Source organism: Larus michahellis, chromosome 3 (assembly GCF_964199755.1).
Source record: "Larus michahellis chromosome 3, bLarMic1.1, whole genome shotgun sequence".
In the NCBI taxonomy this organism is placed as follows: Eukaryota; Metazoa; Chordata; class Aves; order Charadriiformes; family Laridae; genus Larus; species Larus michahellis.
Genome location: NC_133898.1, coordinates 109,309,967 through 109,335,127, shown reverse-complemented (window position 1 = coordinate 109,335,127; position 25,161 = coordinate 109,309,967). Strand labels below are relative to the sequence as shown.

General features: G+C 40.6%; 1 protein-coding gene across 26 annotated transcripts in view; it reads left to right on the top strand.

Moving 5' to 3' along the window:
- Positions 1-25,161, top strand: part of DLGAP2 (DLG associated protein 2) — a 480,112-nt gene that overhangs the window by 97,434 nt on the left and 357,517 nt on the right. For 5 of the 26 annotated variants that reach the window (XM_074581672.1, XM_074581670.1, XM_074581669.1 and 2 more), the window contains exon 1: positions 23,114-23,379. The exons of 12 other annotated variants lie outside the window; for them this stretch is intronic. In XM_074581672.1, coding sequence (XP_074437773.1) covers positions 23,377-23,379 — 3 coding nt within the window. In that variant the 5' untranslated portion in view covers positions 23,114-23,376. Of the gene's footprint in view, positions 1-23,113; positions 23,380-25,161 lie in introns of those variants that run through there. 9 more of the 26 variants (XM_074581689.1, XM_074581693.1, XM_074581685.1 and 6 more) reach the window with 4 other exon arrangements.

The window sequence follows — 25,161 nt, the reverse complement described above, 5'->3', positions numbered from 1 at the left end:
ACCCATTGTAGTTGAAGAAAGTTACAGTATTGATGATAAAAGAAATTAGAGGGTTTCAGTAAATATTCCTATTCTGTATTTGACTTCTCAGGTTGAAGAACTTGTATTATGCAAGTCAGTTAGAGCTTCTGTGCTAGTGGTATCTATGTTAGTATCTGTACAGTCAGGTCATTTACATCCAAGAGTCTGAAAAAGTTGTTTGAGAAAGTTTTCTAGTTCATTGATAATACTAGAATAACTTAAGGATAACTGAGAAACCTCTATAAGTGGGTCAGTATTATACCAGTATTCAAAGTAACAGTCAGGATGACTCCAGAAAGAAATTAATTTCATGTGACATAAAACCCGGGTCCTGTCTCATCTTTTTTGTTAGTAAGCAGTTACAGGTTTAGGCTCTGTAATGGGTTTTCAGATGTTTTTATGAGAGTAGAACTTGCCAACAGAAATTTTCTTCAAGGTTTCAGTTAATTTCAGCCAAATGTGTGTAGAGTGCTGTAAGCTGTTTGACTTTGCAGGTGATTTTAAAACCATCGTTCCATTATAGCAGAGCACAGACTTAACGGGCTGGACATTGGTTGAAAGATCTCAAAAGGTCGTTGTGATGGCAGTGAAACAGGACTGGAAGGGCTGTGCAACCAGTGGAACCAGGTTCAGCACTTAGCTGGAAGTAAATATGAAAAACAGTCTTCTAAAACTTGTATCTGAAACAAACAATTGGAATACCATGAATATAGTGGACACTTGTATAAAGCAATCTCATTGGTGTCTAGTAAGCTGGACACCTTCCAACAAAGTTATTTTGGTTTAGGGGAAGATGAAGTGGCCCATTGGGACCAAGTAAAGAAGGTCACAATACTACAATAGCAAGGAATAGGTTCTTGGAAGTTTCAACTGTTTCTATTCTGTGGTGCTGGACAAGGGATGCGACACATTGTTTTAAGATGATGCTGGGAGTTGAAGGGCTAACTTATTGTATGGCATTTAAATAGAGGACTAGTCAACAGGAAGAGGGTTTCACCATTATAAACGGTGTTCTTGAAATTCATGTTAGTACATTACAGTTTTCTTGCTTGCCTTAGTTAAGTGATCTTGGAAAAATGGATGGGCAGGTGGAAAAGCGGGGAAAAAAACCCCTAAGATCTGGATAAAATGCCTCACAGTCAGACCTAGAGCTTGATTTTTGGCTTTTCAGAAACAGAGGTGCATTTTGGTGGAACCAGATGAGTATCACTCCTGAGTGAAAGCATCATCTAATACAAGATTCTTCAATTTATCTGAGAAAAGTAGAACAAGACAGACTACTTATAAGGCAGTATTTTTCCCTAGTGAGGATGGTGATGGAAATGGCTGATGGAATGCCCATTTCCCATGGCAAACTCTTCATCTCTGAACAGCTCCCGCTCAGATCTGTTGTGTCTTACACCTGCCATACATGAGGACTTTGGGGTTGACCCTTTCAGCTCAGAGACGCCTGTCAAATCAGAGGTGTATTTCTAGAATATTCATGGCCGTACGCTATGATACCAAGCTAAATGATAAGCCTTTTGAACAGCAGACTCCTTAGCCTTTTCTGACTTTGGTTTATGGGAATTTGCAGGGTACTTGTCATTAGAATACCTTGCTAATGCACTTCAGGTAAATCGAAAGATCTTCATCTGTGCCGCTTTACTTATTTATTTGCGTAGCTGGGTGCATGCACTGATTGCCTTTAAGACTGTAATTGCTGTTTGCCAATTTTGCTAAATATAAAACTAGATATTAGCTGTAGTGAGGTAAGCACTACATTTTAAAAATACTGAATTCCCTTTCCCCTGTCTTTGTTATTCCACCTACACCATTTTTTTTCATTTTTATTGTGTGTAATTTTTCTGCAAATGCTTTGGGCATTAGTGCTTCAGTGGCCAAGATGCAGATACATAGACCTGATGTGTGCCTCTTTAAAAGGTTATGATTTAGACAACCAAGTTGACTGGAGTTACTGTGTAAAATGTAGATGTCTGGGGAGAAATGGAGACAAAACTAGATGATTTAATGATCCTTTCCAGCTTTTTGTGAAACGATGAGCTGTATGTGAGTTGCTTTTCTGGTACCTAAGGGCTTCAGGAGGAGGCCAAAATGCTTTCTTCATCACACCCTGTCACCTGTACAATGTAGCCTGCATATTCTCCCCAAAATTACACTTAAATTGCCATCTTCTTCCCAGCTGTCTGTAACTTCAGACCTTTTAACTTTTATCTTGATGTCATCATGGATGGGTCTTTCCGTCTCTGAAGTGATCATTAGTTATGCAGATGAACAAGCTGAAGAGCAATTTCATAGCAGTACTTCTGAATGGGTCTGGGTGTTAAGTGCAGTAGCGGATAACAGGATGTCAGGGGGTGCCTTGCTGAGAAGGGCACCCATCCACTAGAGCCATCTCGTCCCCTCTCCCCCCCGCAGCGATCCTCTATCACAAAATACTCAAAAAATTTTCTAATCTAGTTTTGCACACAAGTAAATGCATGTGCTGTGTCCTAAAGCATCTAATTGCTGAACTGAAAGTCAAGTTTTAAAAGGATGCAAATATTACATGCTTATGATGTGTATGATGAATACGACTTGCATGGGATTAAGTGCTGAGGCATGTTTCTCAAAACACCGAAAAGTGTTTCCTGAGCAGATCAGAGCAATATTTTTCCTGTTGCACCTGAAACTTCTGTCATTTTTACAGTGGGGCTTGTACACATCTATAAATAATATTCCTAGATCAAGAAGAGCTCAGGTTGTTGCCAAATTTTTAATGAATTCAGGTCCAAAATTATTTTAAAAAGGAAGCCCTAATTTTTTAAATGTGTTTTTATTACATAAGTGCCTTGCCTACACAAGATAGCAATTAAAATGTGGTGTTTGTATTTTTATTTTTTTTTTTAAAAACCACCACAACCTATATTATAGTATCAATGCATTTTAGTTGCATTTAGTTCTATTTCTAGGAAAACATCAATCTTGGTAAATCAGAAACATGTAAATTAATTTAATCAGAAGTGATAGCAAAGCTATCTTTGTTAACTAAATAGCTGCATCATTAGAATTTGAATCGTCACTTCTGCAAACGTTTCTCGGGGAAAATACGTGCCAACTGAGTAAAGCCATACTGATTTTAAGTAGGTTACTGGCTGGTTACAGGATTCCTGTGCAGGAAAACATAACAAGATTGATTTTTGCATCTGATTTACTTAATTTTTCTTTGGAGGGGTGTGTGTGTGTGATTGGTGGACATACACTTAATCTCACATTTGAGAGAAATAATTGAGAAATGAGGAGAAAGTAGTCTTATTTTCTGTCAGAGGGCAGTTACTTTATTACACTTTATTGATGTGATTATGTTTTGTAAGCTTAATGGTCACTCAGTCACAAAAGTTCAGAGTCTTGTTATAAAATTGTAGTTTTACCAAGCACGCCCAGAGCAGAAAACCAGTAATTGCCACAGTTGGATGGACTGGAAACTGAGTTCATAATGCTCCTAGGCTTTAAGGATTTTACAAAATATTTCTCTTCAGTACAAATATGAAGACCAGTTCTCCTGTGAGTTCTGATACGCTGATGAGCCTGTTGTTTAAAAGTGAATCTACCTTTGTGGGCCGGAGGCATTGGCAAGGCAGGCTCCATGTATCATGCATTGCAAAAAGATCAATCCAAGACCAGAGCAAACCAAGATTGTTGACAACCTCTTAACTGAATTTTATAATGGGAATAATAATGCGTGCTTCAGAGAGTGGAAATTTTTAACATTATTAAAAACTAAAAGCAATTACAGTGACTCTGAAAAAAAATAAATACAATAATTGAAACTAGAAAAGACTATAATGAGATTATAATGGTACAATAATAATAAAAACAAATAATAAGCAAAAGAAGATTACACGATCAAATATGTAAAGCTCCTGACAATAGCTGGTGAAAAGAATGGGTAAGATGGATGGGGAACATTTTGGAAACCTGATGAGACAGTAATTGTCTGCGAGCTGTGCTGCAGAGGCACTATAGGTAGTAAGAAATTGCCCTCTTGGAGAATAGGGCCAAACCTTGCCAAACCTGAGCTGTCCCTAGACGTGTGTCGTCAGTGCGGCAAGAGGAGGGCAATGTGGCAATGAAACCCACATTTTTGGGGGGAAGATAAAAGCAGGCAACATCTTGAATTACTCATCTTCAGTCATAAATTAATTTCCCATAGTACCAATTCTGGCCTGTGATACTATCCTATTTCAGCATTGATATTAGAATCCAAAAGTGATACATTAACTAAGAGAAAGATCAAAATATTGTTTTTCTTTGTGCTGTGGTAGCTCCCAAAGGTCTTCTGGAATTTCTTATTACTCTTATTAATGTTTCTACAAACTTACCCGTGATGGCCTGAACTTGAGCTCATGTTGCTGGAGTTATATGTGCAGCCCTCTCCACAAGGAGACTGTTGAGAGGGGTTTGGCTGCCTGTCCCTGCCCTGGGATCCCAAGAGTGATTCACGACGATGCTGATGTGGGAAGAGCCACTCCTGATGGATTCTCAGAGGGCTGGAGCATCTATGCTATGAGGACAGGCTGAGAGAGTCGGGGTTGTTCAGCCTGGAGAAGAGAAGGCTCCAGGGAGACCTTATAGCAGCCTTCCAGTACCTGAATGGGGCCTACAGGAGAGATGGGGAGGGAGTGTAGTGATAGGACGAGGGGTAATGGTTTTAAATGGAAAGAGGGGAGATTTAGATTAGATGTTAGGAAGAAATCCTTTACTGTGAGGGTGGTGAGACACAGGAACAGGTTGCCCAGAGAAGTTGTGGATGCCCCGTCCCTGGAAGTGTTCAAGGCCAGGCTGGATGGGGCTTTGAGCAGCCTGGTCTAGTGGGAGGTGTCCCTGCCCGTGGCAGGGGGGTTGGAACTAGATGATCTTTAAGATCCCTTCCAACCCAAACCGTTCCATGATTTTACCCCACATTCTCCCTCCACTAAGCTCGTGGAAACATCTGTGCAAGCTTGTAGTGAAGGGGAGCAAAGAACCAATCTAGACTGAAACTCTCGTAACCTGTATTAATTCCCAGTTGCGCAGCTGCAAGTGCCATTGCAAAGGCACAAGAACCAAGTGGTCAAATGTTGGTGGGGCAGAACTGCCTGAGGTTCCAGCTTCCAGCACTCCAAGATCTGCAGTGTTAGGTATCGACAGAGATTTTTTGCAAAGTAAAGAGTTAATATTTTTTCAGTAGCTACTCCCTAGATTTCCAAAAGTTGTTTTTTCTCCTCATGTTATTTCTCCCAGATTTAAGTCCAAATAACAATGCTATTAACACTGACTGAAGTATTTTGTTTGTATCCAGGATTGTAAAACTTCAGGATTTTTGTTTTTACAGGTCCAGTAGCTACATATTTGTGTCCCTCACAGCAGTTTGAGATGAGCTTTCCTTCATCTGAGAGTACGCACAGGTTCCACTGCCTTAGTATATTTTTAACAGAGCTTTTGTGGTGATCTGTTTTTCAGATTGCTTCTCTGAGCTCTTTTCTGTTCTTCTTCCCTTCCCTGTTCTTCCTTTCCTTTTTTTCCTTTTCAGTTAGAAATGGCAGATACGCTTTTAGCCAGACTGTAAATAAGGATCTAGACTACATCTATACTAGTAAATGAAACCATGCAGTGCACAGTTCTTAATATTGTCCAGAGATACTGTTATTTTCCAATCCATAGATTGTATTATTTTCCATATTGTAAAATTGTTAGCATAGGGGGTTTTTGTTGCTGCTTTTTTTGCTTGGGGCCAAAACTATCTGTCTCTCAGGCAGTTCCTAGGCACAGACGGGTGGTGGCTGAGGCTAAGGATAAGACCCGTCAGCAGCTTCTTGGATGTGGCCACCCTGTTTTGGAGGAGAGTGTTGTCCAGAGAGTTGTCTGGACAGGCTGTGCATGTTGGCCTCACAGTAAGAGAATGTTCTCTGGTGAATTTTATTCACTGGTGTTGATGTGGCACGGACCTTCGTGAACAGAACAGACGATGTTGGGATAGGTTGTTTATAGCCTGTGACCTAGGACTGAATAGAATGGGTCTGTCTGCGAGCCAGATTCAGAGGCTCTTGCTGTGATACTGGGAGAGTAGTGCTGAGTATCTGAAATTCCTGGTGGTGATCAGGATTATCCCTGCTGTCTCATTTCCAACCTGTCCCAGCTCCGGTTCTCCATCTCAGTGCTATTCACTTCCTCAATTAGTCTCTGTCCCTCCTCCGGCTCCCCGCTCACGGTTTGCTCCTTGCTGAGGAAGTCGGGAGTCTCCACCTCTGAACTTCCCATTGGAACCAATACTGGTGTTCCCTGGAAACCAGAAATAATTTGAACCCAGTTTCTTAATTTGGCTATTCTTAGTAGGTGTACACTTTCTTTTTTTTTTTTTTTTTTTTTTGAGAAAGACTACTTACTGATGATCTGAGCCAACCAAAGCAAAGTATGGCTTCAAAGGTTTGGATCAAGACAGTAAGTGATATATATTCTTGCCTTGGTGCCCACATGGCACTAGAAAGGCTGTTTGACAAGTTGTCCATCTGTGTAGAAAACTTAGTGCCTGGAAAAAAAGGTCGCAACCTCATATACACACGTAACAATAATAATGGTCATTGCTTGCGCGTGGGCATTTAGTTCTCTCAAGAAAAATATAAACAAGACATGCATGTGCCCTGAAGTCTGTGTTTCTTCACAGTGGTCAGGCACACATCTGAGGTCCTCATGTTTACCCCAGTATAAAGGCAAATGAAGCTGACAGTGACCTACTGTCTGAGAAGAGAGGCTATATTATTCTAATGGTCTTTTTCAATTAGTAACTTTGTTAATGCCATATTTTCTGGACTGATCTTTGGCCATTTGCTTGGCTGAACCACTTTTTGTGTGTTCTTAGCAGAAGTTGTTCAAATGCTTTCATCTTTCTTCCTAATACTTGATCACTCACAGCGAACACTCTGCGGTGCCGTCTTGGCGGATAGTGCCTCTGCTGGAACTGGTGGGAACTTGGGATTTGAAAAGGGCATGGATGCTGAATCACCCACATCTTGTGTTCTGTTGAAAAATAGTTACAGTGACTTGCAGCTTGCTCTCACGTAGAAGACTTTTGCTTAAATGTTAGAATGACAGTAGTAATGCGCTGGCACCATCCATGGGAATAGCAGAGGATGGACTGGCAGGGCTGGGGAAGGGCGAGGTTAGATCCTGCTGCTGCCCTGCCAAGGCAGGGGTGTCCCGTGCCTCGGTGGTCGCTGTGGTGTGTCCTCCAGAGGTTCCCAGCTCTGCCAGCTCGTTCCACAGCTTCTATCAAGTGAGCTTGATTAAAGCAGAAATACACGTTTTATAGTGGGGTGATATTTATCTACCTCTGTATTCTAAAGAAAATGGCAAAATTGCAAGTAGATAGACAGTTTGGAGGAACTGAAGTGGCAGTAATTTTTCCGCTAATAGATTTGTTGCTGCAAGGGGGAAGATGATAACCATGTCACCCAGGCCAGTGACATCTGGGTTAGTTGAACTCTCTCTGTATGGTCACTGAGCAGCTTAGTGACGATCTTTTTGACACGGAGGATACTGTGGCACACCTCCAAGATCACCCATAACTAATATTTTTGACCCAAAATGCCAAACTATAGAGTTAGGGGAAGAGACCTCTGTGTGCAGAAGAGATTTGCCTATGGCATTTTAATTTTTGAGTGTACGGACTGTTTTCTCTTAATTGCAATTTACAGAAATGTGGATTACCATTTACAGAAATTTAATTAGGTTGTTATTTTGAATTAAGATTAAAAACAGGAAATAATTTTTTCAAATTTCTCTTGAATGTACAAAATCTTTCAATGAAATGTTAACGTAAGTATTTTTCTTGTTATTGCTAGTATTATTTCTCTGATACCTTGGGAGTAGAAGGAAAAGGGCTTATTATTGTTATTCCAGTTAAGTCCCCGTACACATTCTTCATGACAGCACCTTATATTTTGAATATCGCAAGGTGAATGGAAATAATTAATTTTTAACCTGTCCTGTTGGACCTATGCCCAAAAGCCCAGTCCATGTACAGAAAATACCAAATGCAAATTTCTTTCAGTGAAATCTTGAGTACTGAGGAAAAAGGCATTTTCCTATTCTTACTTTAGTTTTGTCAATTAATATAAGTATCTCTCATCATCTGCATTTTCTGGAGACTTCTGGAGAAGTCTCAATGTTATTACAGCATGATTCTAGGGAAAAAAAAAAGAGGAAGAGGCAGCAAACATTATTAATTCCAGTGTTCACAATGCTTTGAAAGTTGAAGTGAAAAAAGGAGGCAGCCTGCGAGCAAGAGAGGCTGAAGTTTTATTTTCAGTCCCATTAGAGCTGCAGCTACTTTACCCCTTTGCACCCATTTGTTATATATGTGCACAGCTGGACCAGAGGAAACCTCTTCAAGGAGGTCTGGATGGGTATCAGTGGCACAGAAGAAAACATTCTCTTTAATTAAAATGTGTGCCCTATGCAAAGTAGGAGCCCCATGGAGAGTGAGAGTACACTGAGGTTATAATTAGCAGAGCTGTACTCCGTTAAAGTGAACATCAAGCATAGGAAAATTATATATAACTGACTGAACTCAGCATCTTGAAAATCAGGTTGTTAAATCAACTTTAGTGTCTGGGAATCTCGTGTTTAGCTGTAGTTCAGTTCCTCCCACTACCCCCACCAGAGGCCAATAGTCTGTATTTTTTACCTAAACATCTATTCTGACTTTTGAAAGCAAAAAAGTGCCCTTTTATGATATTTGATGATGATCTTGTTTGCAAAATTTAGTCCTGAAACATGACAAAATTCCCTTCCATGTGTATTAGTTCAAGCAGTGCTTCCCCTGCAGTATATGGAAAGCCTGTGTGGAGAAACCCACAGCTTCGTTTCAGGAGTAGTTCTCGTCTCAGGTTTTCCGCTTGCCCATGCAAATGTCAGATGCACAAGTATCTCCAACAGGCCTTCCTTTCTTTCTCCTTCTTGCATTCTGCGCAACCCTTTATCAGTTTGCTGGCTAGCAAAGGAGCACGCTGTGTCACGTTTGCGTCCAGTCCATAGGGAGCGTGCCGTCTCTTTTACTCAAAAATATGTGACAGATTCCCTCTACCTGCCCCTCTTCTTGTCTCTGCCTCTTGCTGCTGCTGTACGTCAGTGTCAGGCCGAAGCTCCAACTTGACCTACCTCCTGTGCCATCTTGAACAGTGCTCGGTAGGAGATCCTCGCTGCTGCCTATGTTGAATGGAGAAGTTTGGGTCATTGGGAATCGCGCTGCCGAAGTCTGATGAGTTCAGCCTGGTGGTCCAAACAGAAGTTACTTTACTCCGTCATTGCTCAATGAAACACGAGCTTTCTTGGCCAATGCACTGCTTTCGGCCACCTCTTCCTTGAAGTAAATCCTTGGGGATGAATACTTTTTCTAATTAGTAATAGAAGCATCCTTTTGTTTTCTTTAGTTTTGTACAGACAAATAATGATTGTCTTGGATCTAAAGCTTCAGCACAATGCCATTTCATTCAGCGGTGTTAGCCATGGCTCTGTTGTCCTTCGGTCAGAAGATGGCTTCTTCAGCTCTCTGCTGGAAACCTAAATTAGTGCTAAACATGTTAGCAGTATGTTCACAATCAGGACGGTGCATTACTAACAGACAGATTAGTCGAGACAAGGCCCCAGTGCACAATCTAAAGGAAGTGGTTGATCACCACGAATACTTTATTAAGAAAAGAAGATCCAACTCGTGAGAATACCACTGGTCACCATGCGTTAATTTCCTACAGTTTAAAAGAAAAACGGTGCTGGTTCTGCACACCTGGTCATTGCATGTCCATCCGGGCTGGAAGCTCTTTAGTACATCATGAAGCAGCTGCAGTTTGCACTAGATGAAAAACTTGCCCTGAATGAAATCAACCCAGAACCACTCTCTGGGGCATTCAAACTACCCTGAATTGGCTGATGTTATTTTGCACCGACTCCCTACAGGCTGAAATGAACCAAGACGTTAGCATGAGCTTGTAGACCTAACACATCCGCGCAAGAGGCATCACCATCATATACATTTTCTCAGTAAGAGAACTATCAAAAGCCTTTTATTTCAGATCATGCCCTTGCACACACCGCAAGATATAACATACTTTATTTGGTGCACCAGTTAGCCACAAGATAAATACTGTGAACTGTTGTTCTTGGCTCGTATATCCATTCTGAGATTTTTCTATTCCTGCTTTGGACCTTCTCAACATGCACATGAGAACTTCTCAAGTTCACTTTGTGCACTTCTCAACGTGTCTGTGCTCACATCACACATGAAAAGTTGATTAATAACAGGTTTTCATGTCTATCCATAATGCTTATTTTCCTAGTAAGACCGCTTTTGTTGCCTCTTTCTAGCTCCCCCATAAATGGTGTAGAAAGTGCCAATAATTCTTTAAAGATTCATTCAGATCTTAGCTTTATTGTAGATTAATTCTGTCCTGCAATAAGTTATGTAATATGAAAGCAGCTTTATACTTGGTAAATAAAATAAAAATATATTCAAGTGTCTTCACTAAACAAGGCACTTGACAAAAAGACTTCCTTTTACCTCAGCCATTCCTTGGTGCTCTAGCATTAAAGAAATTTTTTTGGAATATACTATTGTACACAGCTGTTTGGTAGGAGGAAGTGGGGGTGTCTTCGGTGAAACACATAAGTTTTGCATGCAAAGATGACTATTTTTGTTGTGCATTAATATTCAGTTTTGTTAAAGTGAATCAAGAAGAAACAAGTGTTGTGATGAACAGATTCTTGACAGTTATCAATTCACCGACAGTGATTTCATGACTAAATGTCCTTGTCTTAGTATATAGCCTGCAGAATTAATGGCAATGTGTACCTCAGAAAATAAAATGAAAGCCAGTATGATGCAGCGATTTATTTTTTTCCTTTCCACTATTATGTTGTTATGCTTTATTATTCCTGAATCTCTCTATCATGAAATGTGAAATTAGATTTGTTTGGATTTATCTGCTTGGCATTCTTAAGCTTTGTGACATAGGAACTACAGGTTGAACGTAAATGTTGTTTGTGTTCATTTAGTACTTCAGCAATGTAGTCTTCAGTGTACAGAAGAGCCAGGCTTACAGATTAGGGTTCAGATGGAGTGAATAATAAAAGATGCTTTCTTTTTAGAGGTGAAATGAATAACCACTGTGTATTTTAGTAATCGTAACTGTCTCGCTTTTACCTGCTTCTCTCCCCTCTGTGTTCTGTCAAGGATTTTCTTTCTCTAAGGCAGCGATTTGCACAGTTGATCACTGAATGGTGATCTTATAATGCCACTGGAATCTGGGCATTATGGAAACAGTCCTAGAAATATTATGGCTTGAGCATTTACGTTAGCTTTTACAGTCTCTCTTCTTTCTGTCTCTTTTTTTTTTTTCCTTCCCCCCCGCCCCCGTCTCCTCCCAGAATTACAAACCATTTGGTAAACATAGGCTTTGAAAATTCAATTAGAGCAGAAACGTTGTTAGGTTCTTATTTTTCCTCAAAGACTGAAAAGTGAGGGAAGACTCCAAGAGGAAAAGCAGGTGCTCCTCACTGCCCTGTGCTTAAGGGGGAGGGAGGAGGAACCTCTCCAAACTTCCTCCATGTCAGAACGGAGTTCAGTCATAATTACACAGAATCATAGAATGTGTTGCGTTGGAAGGGATCTTAAAGATCATCTAGTTCCACCCCCCCTGCCATGGGCAGGGACACCTCCCACTAGACATCACCGCATTCAAATAGGTCCAAAAAACCCCCCACCTGGTAAGGGCATATGGTGAGGTAGAGGGATATTTGATGTAGCGTCCTTCCTTTTTGTTGGAGTGAGGTTAGGACATATTCCAAGCATCAGAATAAGCCCCGAACTGGTGCCACCCTTCTTCCTGACCTCCAGTTGTGGACACATAAGGTTAACAAGGGAGTAAGTGCTACGTGACCCTTCCTGAAGTTAGAAGAGCTAAAAGTTGACTTGAATTATTGATGGGTAAGGTTCCTGTGCAGCTTATGCCAACTCTGTGAACCTCTCACCTACGTAGACGTCTTGTTCTGCTCTGTCCCTCGTACCTATCACAGAAAACGAGGGGTTGGGGGGGAGAAAAGCTGGTGCAAGGGGAGCTTTTCTGTGAGCAGAAGGGTCTGCAAAGATTTCTTCCTTGTCTATTTGGAATCAGAAGCCTTACAAATTGCTCAGTCTGAGGGCAGAGAAGATCTCTTACCAGGGACTAGGGTATCCGCTCTAAGCCTGCGGAGGTAGACTAATACCATTTGGCTAGAGGAAGGTTATTGTGATTCATGGTATAGGCAAAAGGATTTCAGTCTCTTCAGAGAAAGAGAAGCCAGGAGATTTTCGAAACAAGAATGTACTTTGCAGCCTGAACCCCTTCTGTAGGTAATCTGAAAGTACTACTGTGCCTGGATGTTTTTTAAATTTTTTTTTTTTCCTTGATTATTTATGATAACTTATAATGCAATGGCACTAATAAGCCATAATTAGCAATGAAGTCCCTTTTCCTTGCACACAGGAATGACTGTGCTGGAGGAATTAAGTCTTTCTTCTGCTGAAAGTTGTTGGAGCTCTTCCCCCTCGCCCTGTTCTCCTTGAGCAGGACACCAAGAGTGATGTTTGCCTCCTTTGTAAATAATAATAGACCTGGCGGGAATTGCCTGAACCCGCCTTTGCTTTCTCTTGAAAAACGAAATAACATTTTACTGAAGTCCATTTCTCCTGGCTGCTGGGAAGAGAGGCCAGGTTGGTCATGCTTGTGGTCGCTCACGCTTCAATCTCTTCTGCTGCTTATAGCTTGAGCTTGCTGTTTGTTTTGTACATTTTGCTGCTCTCCCAGTGCCTTGTTAAACGTTTTATACCAGGCGGATGAATAAGCAGTTGATGTCTGTCCTTTTCACCCAGCCAGATATGACTCCAAGTAAAATACCTGCTCTGAAATAAAAGAAAATTGGGAACTAGAAAACAAGTCAGTCTTTCAACTGAGCAACAAACCGTGATCATATGCTTGAGGACAGATTTTAACCTCAGCCTTGAACCACAATTCATCTGTATTTTGACGTGCTCTTGGCACAGAAAGGACAAGGAACAGCAAATACAGCTTCTGAAATACTGCTTTTCTGCTGGGGCACCTGTACAGCCCTCCCGGCTGTGACCTGAGGATCCCAGATCCGCCACAGCTCCTGATTGCTGGACTAAAAATTTCACAGCACTAGAACAGACTTAAAGATTTTCCTTATGCCATTTTTTCCCTTTCATTCGGAACCACCGAATTACCATTTTCCAATGTTATTTTTAAAACTGGGTCTTAAGTGCTTACTTTTATTTTTTAATAAATAAAATTTTGCTTTTATGACACATTTGAACTTCAGATAAGTCAGTTGATATTCATTTTGCAGTCAGGGTAAAATATAGATATCAAGATGGAGTTGCAGGCTTAAAGACATAAAAATATCAGTAATTCTGTTGATTATAAACCCAGGTCTGTTGCAATTGCCTTGCTTGATCTCTTATATAATGCAATTCTTGAGATTTCCTTTAAATAATACTTATTTGAGATAGACTCTCTCTTTGGCGGGGGGGGGGGAATCTCATTACTATTTAAAAAATGCAATTATTTTAATAAAAACTGTCCCTTTGTCATTGTGTTTGCAGTTCACATCTGAGCCACATCTTTAACAGCAGTTTGCTTAACTGGCCATTTCAATGCCCAGTAAAAGGTTTTGATAATGTTATTGCAAGAACATAAATAATACCTAATGTCTTTATGGGAATTTATATTAATTAACCTGAAATTATTTCTTATTGCCTAATGTAGTGCGTTCATTAGTGTGCAGTCAGATAGCCGTTACTGTCTTTGTCTTTTTAACTTTCGGTGTATTTCTGTTTCCTGAGAATGACCTTGTTTGCAGTAACAAACTTTTTACTTTGAAGAAAAACAGAGCAAGACACAAATTATTTGGAGAGTTCCTGACAATACTTGCAAATCTTTTATACAGACAAATGCAAAATCATTAAATTCACCATACAGTATGCAGTTGTAGGCAGGAGAGAGCGTGCTGGCTTATTGGTGGCTGGATTTTTTTTCCTTTTTTTTTTTTTTTTTTCCCCATTATGGAATTTATACTGTATCCAGGACTCCAGTGAAGTAGCACAAATAAAAATTCAATGTTTTCCAAATAAAATAGTCTTTAATTGTTTTTCTCAGTAAGGACTTCTTCCACCTCCACACTAATAAGCATTCTTCTGTGCTTCAACTAGCTACCCACTCACTTTCTCTCTTTAAAGACATCGTCTGTCCCAATTACCATTGAGAATTTTCAGTCTCTCATTAAATTTGGAGCAGTAGGCAATTTAATCAGGCGGTGATCAGTGTAACATTACAGAAAATGACCTTTAGAGAAGTGCATCTTACAAATTTGGGTACTCTGTTTTATCAAACATATTCTTAGTGTTTAGTTAGTTCACGGTTATCTTTGAAAAAATATAAAAAAAAAAGGTGACTTGTAGACAGCACTGGAATATGCTAAAAAGTAAAAAAAAAAAATATTTCTCTTTAGATTATTTGTCTTTAATCTGAAGTGCCATCTCTTGCATATCAAGCAGATAGGAGATGTTGTTTCTGCCGACAAAAGCCTTACCTGTACAGGTTTAATCAGACATGGAGCTGACGGAGGGTGGGGACAGTGGCTTACAGCTTCATTCCCCAGACAAAAGCCACGTTCTGCCTTGCTTCTCCCCACCCTCCCCCAGTCAGAGTGTCATCTCCCATTGCTTGCAAAGAAGGAACCCTCTTGCAGACGGAGGTTTTACATTAGGCGTTGTGACTCAGGCCCTGCCCATGGGCTGTGGGAGCGGAGCTGGGGCGCCCGTGGGAGCCACGGAGATCGGAGGGTGATGCTGCAGCGTCGGGGGGGGGGGGCTTGGTGGGCTCTGCCCCACGGCCGGGGGCACGGCGGCTCCAGCAGCTACTAGAGAGACCTTTTCCAGAAACCCCTGGATGCTGAAGGCACCACTCTGTCAAAAAGTGAGCTTACACTAGGGCCAATGTATAGAGCAGGAAAGTTGCCAGACCAAAATGAGTTTTACGCTGGCGTAGCGTGGTTTGGCGTGGCATAATTGTAATGAAGCACGCTAAGCCACGATTGCTACCTGTGTTCTCTAGGACTTGGCAAATTATAACTACCCTGATAGAAATGAGCCATTGCAAATTTAGTTTTCAGTTTAGAAAATTTCGTTGCATAGTATAACCAAGATCCAAAGCAGCTGTCTTTCCCTTGTGTTCAGATCACAAATCTGATTTTTTTTTTTTTTACTCCCTGTTCACGAGTGTACAAGCATGTGTAGTCCTTAACAATTCAGGAATTTGCAGTCTGACTCTTAGACTCAAAATCCTAAACCAGCTCAGAGGTGGGGGTTTTTTTGGTGTGTAATCCAGCCCAGTTGAAGCTGTCCACTGATTTGCCATTTGGAGGCACTGTATACACTGTTTGCATCACATAAGGTGATTAGCAAGTTGGATAGGTAGGATTTGACTTCTGAGAGCATGCATGTGTTGCTTCTTCTCCTGTACCACTAGTGTATATTGGGCGTATGCCCCGGGCTATAAAATCCAGTGTATTTTGTATTTCTTAGACGCTAGCATTCTCTGAGGATCTAAATATCTTTTTCATATGGTATTGCACTGAGTTATGTGAAACAGGGTTATTTAGCAGTGCCAGCCAGAGAGGAAGAGGTGACATCCTCTTCTGCGAATGCTGAGCTCTGAATTCCTTTAAACATCTTCATCATATGTTTGTTTAGATAGGCCCCTCTCACATGCCTGTGTCAGAAATACAAAAGTGTTTATGTTAAGGAGGCAGGACTATGAGTACCTCATAAGAGGGATAACTTAAAGGTGTTACTGTCATAGCAGTTCTGCTTCAATTTTGATGATAAAATCTGAATCAATTCCTTGCGGAAAAAGAATGCCACTTTCATGAGATCAGAATCAACGAAGATGCAACAGTTTCTTCCCTCTGTGAATGAAGGAAATTAACAAAACCCACCATGCCAAAATTTAGGACCCCAGTTCTACCTTTATGTATTTCCCAAGCACGCATCCAGGAAGAACATTTGACAGTGAAGCAGTATTTAATACTCTTTCTTTCACAGTTCTTGAATAACAAAAATTTTCAGCGAAACGAACCTCAGGCTGAACTCGGGAGCAGCTAACTGAAAATTAAAAAACAAGAGAGAGAATTTTCAATGGCCATTTACCTAAAGAGAAGTGGGTTCCCTGTGCTATCTTCTGGATTGAAAATCACTGTTACAAAATATGAAACCAGAACATGAAAATTCTAGCCACTGATATTCACACAATACTGTAATTTCTTGAATATTTTAGGATCCTGCTTTGAGCTGTTGTCTCTAAGCAACACATCAGTCTGTGTTGCACTGGTTCATATGACTACAAAATATATACATTTTTTTCACCTAAATAGTGAAGTTGCTAATGCCTTTTGAAGACACCTATATTAAACGGTGGATAAGTTGGTAAAAGCCAGAAGACTGATACCTGATTGTTTTGACTTCTCACTATGAGACTCAGCTGGGAATGCTGCTCATCAAGAACTCACACTGAAATGGGAAAAAAGGTAAGATTAAGAAACAGTATGCTTTTAATATCCTACAGCACCTAAAATTGTCAATAAGCTTTTTACAAAAGATATGTTCAGTAGAGCGTGGTTTTAAGGACATACGTTTATCTTTATTCAGAGATGTGAATTACTGAGTGTGTAACAAGAGATGAATTGAAGAAGGGGCTGGAGGGAATTTTACAGATATCCTAGTCATGAGAAACTTTGCAAAAAGCTTGTGAAGCTGCCCACAGATTTGAAGCCGTGAGAAATCTGAAATGCCATGGATGACTACGACGCTACTTAAAATTGCTGAGGTTAATGGACTGCACGGTAGGTATTACGAATGTCACTTAACTGCACTGCTTTTACAGAACAGAGTTTTCCTCTTCTACTAATGTTAATTATGAAGCATACGTAGTCTGAGACAGCATAATGGATGCCATTGTTCCATTTGTGAAAACACTTGATGTTTATCAGAGCTGGTGAGGGACAGCATACTGCATAATTTTGCTGTACTTAATTTTATATTGTACATAATACAACGCTACTTCAGATACACTTTTTTGCATGCCGGTAGAATATCACGGTTTCCTTCTTCCCATAGAACATACAGTAAAAAACTGTTCCCACATTTATTATAGTCAAGAATGCAAAGTGCACCTCATCCAATACCATCATTATTTTAGAAAACGAGTGAAGGCTTTCTTCAGCCTAGTGACTATTCTTTCTGAAGAAAATCAGTCTGATCTTCAATATCTGAAAGTTTCTAATTACTATTTTTTTCCAACAGGTCTTCTGTCTTTTATCTACTGCAGAACTAATTTGGACTAAATCAAGACGTAAGCAAACTTACCAAATGTCATGAAACTAATGGCCATGGGCTTAAGAGCTGGTAGATGGCAACAGCTACGGAGAGTAGAGTTCTACATTCAAAACAGTCTTAATTCCTGCCTCTTCCCTTATTTTTCCTCTGGGAAATGCAGATTTTGGGAAAATGCCTTTCAGTGTTGTCCTGGATATTCAAATATGTATGTCTTAATAAAGACCCCTGAAAATTTGTGTTTGTGATGTTTTGTTCTTGTTGCCATGAGCAAATGGAGCCAGCAGGCGAAGACCTCTTTCACTGACGCGTGTCACAAAGTGCTTTGTACAGAACTATAAGATTTCATCAAATATTTGTCTCCGCTATGCAGAGATATTACTCTAAGATTTGAATTATCCCTAGAATTTTGCTGGTGTCCCCTCACCCCCATATGATTGATGCTGATTGTGTGGGATGTCCACCCATCCCCCATGACCCACTTTCAACTGACTGAAATGTTTGGGTTTGGGAAGGATTTTTCATTTGCTGTTATGACAGCAAAATTAAGAATATAATAGAGATTGACTGCACCTCGCTGTTTCAGGAGCTGAAGATCCCTTTTTCTGTAATGTGTAAAACCTACCAGATTCTAGCATGTTCAAAGCTTAACTAACGTACGAATTCTAAAAGTTTTGTCATTTGAGCTTTTCATTTCTGAAATATTGCCAATAAAACGTTCCCTACCTCTACCTTACAAGTAAGAAGCATTGATTTGGAGACAAGTGCTTGAAGCTGTGTTCTATTGTTCATTGCTCCGAGGTACTAAATTACAGAAATTCCTATAATGTTCCACTCCCTCATGCCCATCCCTAACAAACTGTTTTATAGAAGGCTTAAATTAATTATATTACAACAATAAAATTCACAGCTACCGTTCAGCTCCTTACTTGGTTGTTGTCTGGCCAGTGAGTACATTCAGCCTGGATAGAGGACAAAATTCTCTCCCCACGCTGGTGTGACAAAAAGGGCTCACTAATTACATGTGTTGTAACAGATTGGTTTAAAGACATACCTCACAGAAATGGTGGGTATAGAAAAAGTGAAAATAATAGTTAGGGAAAAAACGTGGAAGCTATTGATCTTAAGCGTGCCTAAAGCACTGCAGCTGGGGAAGAAGCCCATTGGGTGCTCCATATGCTTGTTCTCAGTGAATGTGTGGTTTTGGCTTCCCTTGAATGATCTGTCTGCAAAGGGAAAAAACCAACCAAAACGCAAGTTTTGTTTCCCAAACTGAGAAATATCTTTGAGCGTTTTAGACACGCACCTTTTGAAAATGTCTTTTTAATCCACAGTTCTAATTTGGCTCGGACTCAGTTTTCTGTGACGCATCTTTAAAGTTGTTTTGAGTTAGAAATATATATTTTTAGCTTAGGACCGGCTGAAAATTATCTTATTGCTGGTGGTCTATGTAAGATGAATCCAGTCCCTGAAAAAAGCCGTTGCAATAGAGAAATCTGTTCAATTTTATTATTTTCAGAAAACAATCGTTTTCTGAGCCCAGTAAGGCTTGTCTTGCCACCTCATTTAGAAGGGTGGCCCCATTAACCCTCGTGATGTGGGAAGTAGGAGTGAAGGCTACTGCTGCTGTCAGTGCTCTTTTGGATAAAAGAGGGGTAACAATCTGGAAAATGGAGGCTTAGTTTCCCTTTTATTATTATTGTAAGTAGGCATGCTCTGCCATGGGGCTTTATAGGGAAAAAAAGCTTCCTTCCCGAATCCCATTAGCCCAGAGCTCTTCCATTGCTGCTGCAGATCCCCAGCCTCGCGGATGGAGCGGGGCACCTGCCCTGGGCTCTGTGGCTGCTGTGACCAACACTGTAGAGTAGAGTAGAGTGGGATTGTTTCAGCTGGAAAGGACCTTCAGTGATCATCTAGTCCAACTCTCTGACCAATTCAGGGCTGGCCAAAAATTAAAGCATCTTATTAAGGGCAAGCGTGTTGTTAAGGGCCTGTATACCTACATACACTTAACCTGTGTGCTTTCCTCTTGAACTCCTCGAAGCCGAACAGATTATGACTACAAGTCATTCTTGGATGAAAGGGCAATTACAAAAATGTGGGAATAACAAAGCATTTACCAGAATTCTGTGCTGTAAAGTACGTGATTGAAATGGTCATATGTAACCTTTCTTTTCCCTCCGTGTTGGCTGTATTGCACGTGTTGTCACTGCAACTCAAATTCGGAGACTGTGTTGTGCACTGAATGCTTCGCTGTCATGCTGGAGTCATCACTGAGGGTTGAACCCGGAAAGTTTTATGAGATTGCCTGTGTCACTGAATTCAAGAAGGCTATGCTAGGCCCAGATGTGGTTGGTGTTTAGACTGACGCTTAAGGAAAATCCCATCAAAAAAATTAATCCTGCTGTCTTGAGCTAAGCAGGAGAAATCATTAATGTTCAATGTGGGAATTCAGAAATGAGCTATGTGTTATCGAATGTAGATGCATACCTATTCATTTAGTAGTTTTTGAATGGTAGGAAGTTAAATGGTAGGAAAAAGATTAAGTTCTTACTGTTATCAGCACACAAAGTGTAATGTAATATGCCATTAATTTACCTCATTCAGTGGGTTTTAAAGGTTTCTATCTTAAAAGGTAGCGATGCGAGACTTGTTTTCTGTGCTACCTTTTGTGAAACTGTTAGTCTGAGGAGCCGTAGGACTCTGGATCGTAAGAAAATCACTGTGCTCTTCTTAGTAGCTGGAAAGTCTGTCATTTTCTTCTGTATTTATGTCACAAATCTCTGTCTCAGTTCTGTACTGAATTCATCCAGAGTCATCCAGGAGGCAGGAATGGGGTCTCCCAGTTGGCAGCTGGTTCCCTGGCATCTGTTTTGGATCAAGAGGCTATGGGATTTGACTCCGTAGTTCTTAGAAATATATGACCTCTCCAAGCATCCATCTCCCCTCTTATGAAACAACAATAAAAAGAATATATTCACAAAGATATTTTAGGGGTTAAGTAGTTAATGTTTTGAGTAGCTTAATGCAGAAGCACTTTGTATGATTAAGTACTGCTTTAAGTAATTAGTTTAGGAATTTGATAATGTTCTTTGTGGGCTCCTGCTGTGGTTCATTTAGAAGAATGCTCTTTGGTCTTCCCATGGGAATATAAAGGACGGTGTGCCCAGAACACAGCCATAGCCCCCGTCTCAGTCCCTCCAAATGAGACAGGACTCATTAACTATTAGAGAAGTCCAGTTTCTTTGTATGTAAAAATGTTGGAACCCAGAGGAAGTATTGATGCTGTTCAACAGGACTGTGTACATGACTGTCCATGATTTAATAGCAACTGCCTGTTTTCCTAGCACTCCTTTTGGTCCTTGGGACTAATAGACCAGATACCTGTCTTAAATACCAGATGCCTGGCTGTGGACCTTGTCTACCTAGACTTTAGTAAAGCCTTTGACACCATTTCCCACAGCGTTCTCCTGGAGAAACTGTTCGCTCATGGCTTGGATGGGTGTGCGCTTTGCTGAGTAAGAAATTGGCTGGATGGGCAGGCCCAAAGAGTGGTGGTGAATGGAGTTAAATTCAGTGCCAGTCACAAGTGGTTTTCCCCAGGGCTCAGTATTGGGGCTGGTTCTGTTTAATATCTTTATCAACAATCTGGACGAGAGGGTCAAGTGCACCCTCAGAAAATTGCCAGATGACACCAGGTTGGGCAGGAGTGTTGATCTGCTTGAGGATAGGAAGGCTCTACAGAGGGATCTGGACAGGCTGGATCCATGGGCCGAGGCCAATGGTATGAGGTTGAACAAGGCCAAGTGCTGGGTCCGGCACTTGGGTCACAACAACCCCATGCACCGGTACAGGCCCGGAGAAGAGTGGCTGGAGAGCTGCCTGGTGGAAAAGGACCTGGGGGTGTTGGTTGACAGCCAGCTGAATATGAGCCAGCAGTGTGGCCAAGAAGGCCAAAACCGTCCTGGCTCATATCAGAAATAGTGTGTCCAGCAGGACTAGGGAAGTGATCATCTTCCTGTACTCGTCACTGGTGAGGCCTCACCTCAAATACTGTGTCCAGTTTTGGGCCCCTCACTACACGAAAGACATTGAGGTGCTGGAGTGTGTCCAGAGAAGGGCAACAAAGCTGGTGAGGGGTCTGGAGGACAAGTCTTATGAGGAGCTGCTGAGGGAGCTGGGGGTGTTTAGTCTGGAGAGACTTTATCACTCTCTATAACTACCTGAAAGGAAGTGGTAGCGAGGTGAGGGTTGGTCTCTTTTCCCAGTTAACAAGCAATAGGACAAGAGAAAATGGCCTCAAGTTGTTCCAGGGGAGGTTTAGATTGTATATTGGGAAAAATTTCTTCACCAAAAGGGCTATCAAACATTGGAACAGGCTGCCCAAGAAAGTGGTGGAATCACCATCCCTGGAGGTATTTAAAAGATGAGTAGAGGTAGTGCTCAGGGACACGGTTTAGTGGTGGACTTGCCAATGCTAGGTTAGCGGTTGGACTTGATAATCTTAGAGGTCTTTTCCAACCTAAACAATTCTATAAGTAAAGTATATCTGCTATGATTCTTGGTCTATATTATATGCTAAAATAAAGCTTGGGGGGATTCTACAGGTCTTCCCAACATTGTAGCCAGCTTGTGTCCCATTTGGGCTACTTGCGACATGTCAAAAGGACACAATAAGAATCAGGCTCAATACTTAAATTTCCAACTAACTGCAGAAATAAAAATAGTTGTATGTAGTTGTGCAAGTTTGTACACCTACGCAACAATGGCCTCGTTTTCCAAACTTCTCTTCTCGATGGATATTGCAGATAAGACACTGGAAATGCAGTGCTGACTATGGTGGGTATAATGGCTAGTAATCATGCCAAGAGCAAGTATGGATGACTGTCCTTTTACATTTCAGGAGTAAAGAGAACTCTTTGATAAACATATCTGTTCTTCAGTAAATGAAAGATAGAATTGCAGTCCCTTTTATGATAAACTCAAGTAATCCGTGTTCACGCCAAGCTCAGATTTCAGAGGCAGTGCCCTTCAATTGCAGGGACAAAAGTACATTTGGATAGGGAAAGTAGACAGTGAAGTGTAATTTTTGTGAGAAAATACTGCTTGCCCTGGTTTTTCTACACCTTAAAGAATAAAGGGAAGAGCGATTATTTCTTGATACAGTGCAGATGTGTTTCTTCTTCCAAACGGATAAGCTTTTGCAATGTGTATTGCTTTGCGCCTTGAGGCTACCACAGTTACAAATGCCTCAAGTATTTGCGGTCTTTTAGCCATGGGGATAGTTCCCTAATGTCTGAAAATCGCTACTGTCCAGCTGTAGGTGGGTAGTCACCTCTCAGCCTTGGATTTAGCCTGTTCATCTGTGCAAATGCTGAAACTCAGCTCTACTTTTCACTTTTCTCTGCTTTGCATCGGTTCGCTTGCACTCATCGTCAGTTGTTAGCTCTCTGCCTGGTGGCTAGCATGATGGAGCCTGATTCCAGATTGTGGCTTCTAGATGCTATGGAAACAGAAATAAATATTTTTACTGTTTTTTGTATTTCGTATTATGTAAGTGCACTAGTAACAATGCATGGCACAGGGGATGCAGTAATTGAATGTGCTGTGCAGAGCTTACTCTTTGTTGCTTAGCAATTAAATGTATGCACGTAGCAGCAGCACTGACAAAAATGCTAATAAAAGGTGACAAGTTATATCTCCAGAAAAAATTACACAAGTAAGAAAAAAATCCCTGACAAGATACAGGAGCAGCAGCAAATGGTACATACTGATAGATCTTGTCCCTCCTGAAGGCAAGATCTTCAGGTACTGGCCACTAGAGGGGCTGAGATGATGGGAATAGAAGGTATCCACATTTATAGCATGGGCTACAGACACACAGTTGTGCAAACATCATGGTAAGGCTTTTTGTTGTTGTTGTTGTTGTTCCTTTATTATTTGTGCATATTTTTCTCTGTAAAATGTCTAGAAACCTGTTCTGTTTTCTTTGTTTCATTTTTCTCCTTGGTGTTCAGGTTTGCAGATTTTTCACGGCATCTCTTTCAATTGAATTTCTGACTTTCCTACCAGATCCTTGTTTCACAGTATAAGGTTTTATTTATATAACATGATGCAACCTATCATGGTAACGTAAATAGATTTCTCTATAAAATTGCATCTTTAGGAATATCAAACTGCTTCTTTTTTTCCTCCTTTTTTTTTTTTTTTTATTCAGAGCAAACCCGAAGCAGAGGACCTGCATTGTAGGCTGCAATTCTCAAAAAAGCCCAGCATTTTAGAACTCCTTTCTTTCTGAGATTTGTATGTTTAACCTTTCGCTCCTTCTCTCTTATCTTTAGTCTTCTAAAATCTCTGTCACTTGTGTTGTGCTGAGGAAGTGCACCACTTCTTCGACTGGTTAATACTTATTAAAACACTCGCTTTGCTGTGGGTAAACATAGATCGTCAGGCTTATTTTAGAGCTTTTTCCGAACCAGCTTGACACATTGTTGCATGCAATTCTTTTCTCTACATTAAGAGAATAATTTACAGGCTGGAAGTAATTACTCTTAAGTTGTCTATTAACGTCTGTGGTATTTAGCAAATATTTCTAGTTATGTGCAGGCTTTCAATACTTTTTCTTCTAGCAATTCTTTTCGGTTTTTTAGAGCTTTGTCTCATTAGATTTCTGCTCACCAAAGTGCTGATTCTGCACTTGACAGTGTGTCTGCATAGTGAATTGAAGGATCTGGGCCCAATTTTGATCTATTTATATTACAGTCCATTTCATTTTAACTGAATGCAAGTACTAATTTGGCCGTGCTTGCTTTCAGCGTTATCTCAGGTTGTGCCAAATCATCAGACAGTCCATTTGGAGTTTGGCGGGCTTTGCTGAAACTCCTGCATTTTTGGTCAAGCACTATTGAAAAATGCAGCTATTTATCAAATAAAAGTAGCCTAACTCCTGGCTCGATTCGAGAATCCCAGTTCCCTATCCCGTGCCTTTGCAAATAAGAGGGACCCTGAATCAGTGCAGATCAAATTGTATTCTGTGTAAATAAAATGAATCAAGCTTCTTTTAATTCATGTACTATACCTCTTAAGAAATAAAAATTAAATACACTAAAATTAAATACAGTAAAAATAATGATGACGAATTGGAATATTACTTGTCTTCTCTTTCCTGGCTTCTTTATGAGTGTATTGATAGACCAGGAATTGAGATAACTCTGCACCCAGAGAAATGCTGTCACAAGATGCAAGCAGCAAATTGCAATTCAGAGAGATTGTTTGAGCTGGTCCACCTTCTGTTTCCTTCACTTGTTATGTTTTCTCCAAAAAGGAGTTTTTAGCATGAGTTAAGCAGGCAGGAATTATACCATACAGATTAAACTATATCTCAACCCTAAGCCAGCTAGGGTAAGGAAATGATAGTGCAAGACAGAAAGGGAGTAAAAGAGCAACAGATTATTGTGTTAAAATATCCTGTGTGCATTGATTGTGATCTTTTTAATGAGACGGTTTACAACTTGTTCAGGACATTGAGTCGAACATCTGGAAAAGGAAAGATCTGAATCCACTGAGATGATACAAAACCAAATTTCCCTGATTCGTCTTTTCCATATTCCTCCTACACCAGTAACTGTTATCGTGACAAAATAAGCTTTAAGAGGATCAGTTTGATTTGTGAAATACTTTTC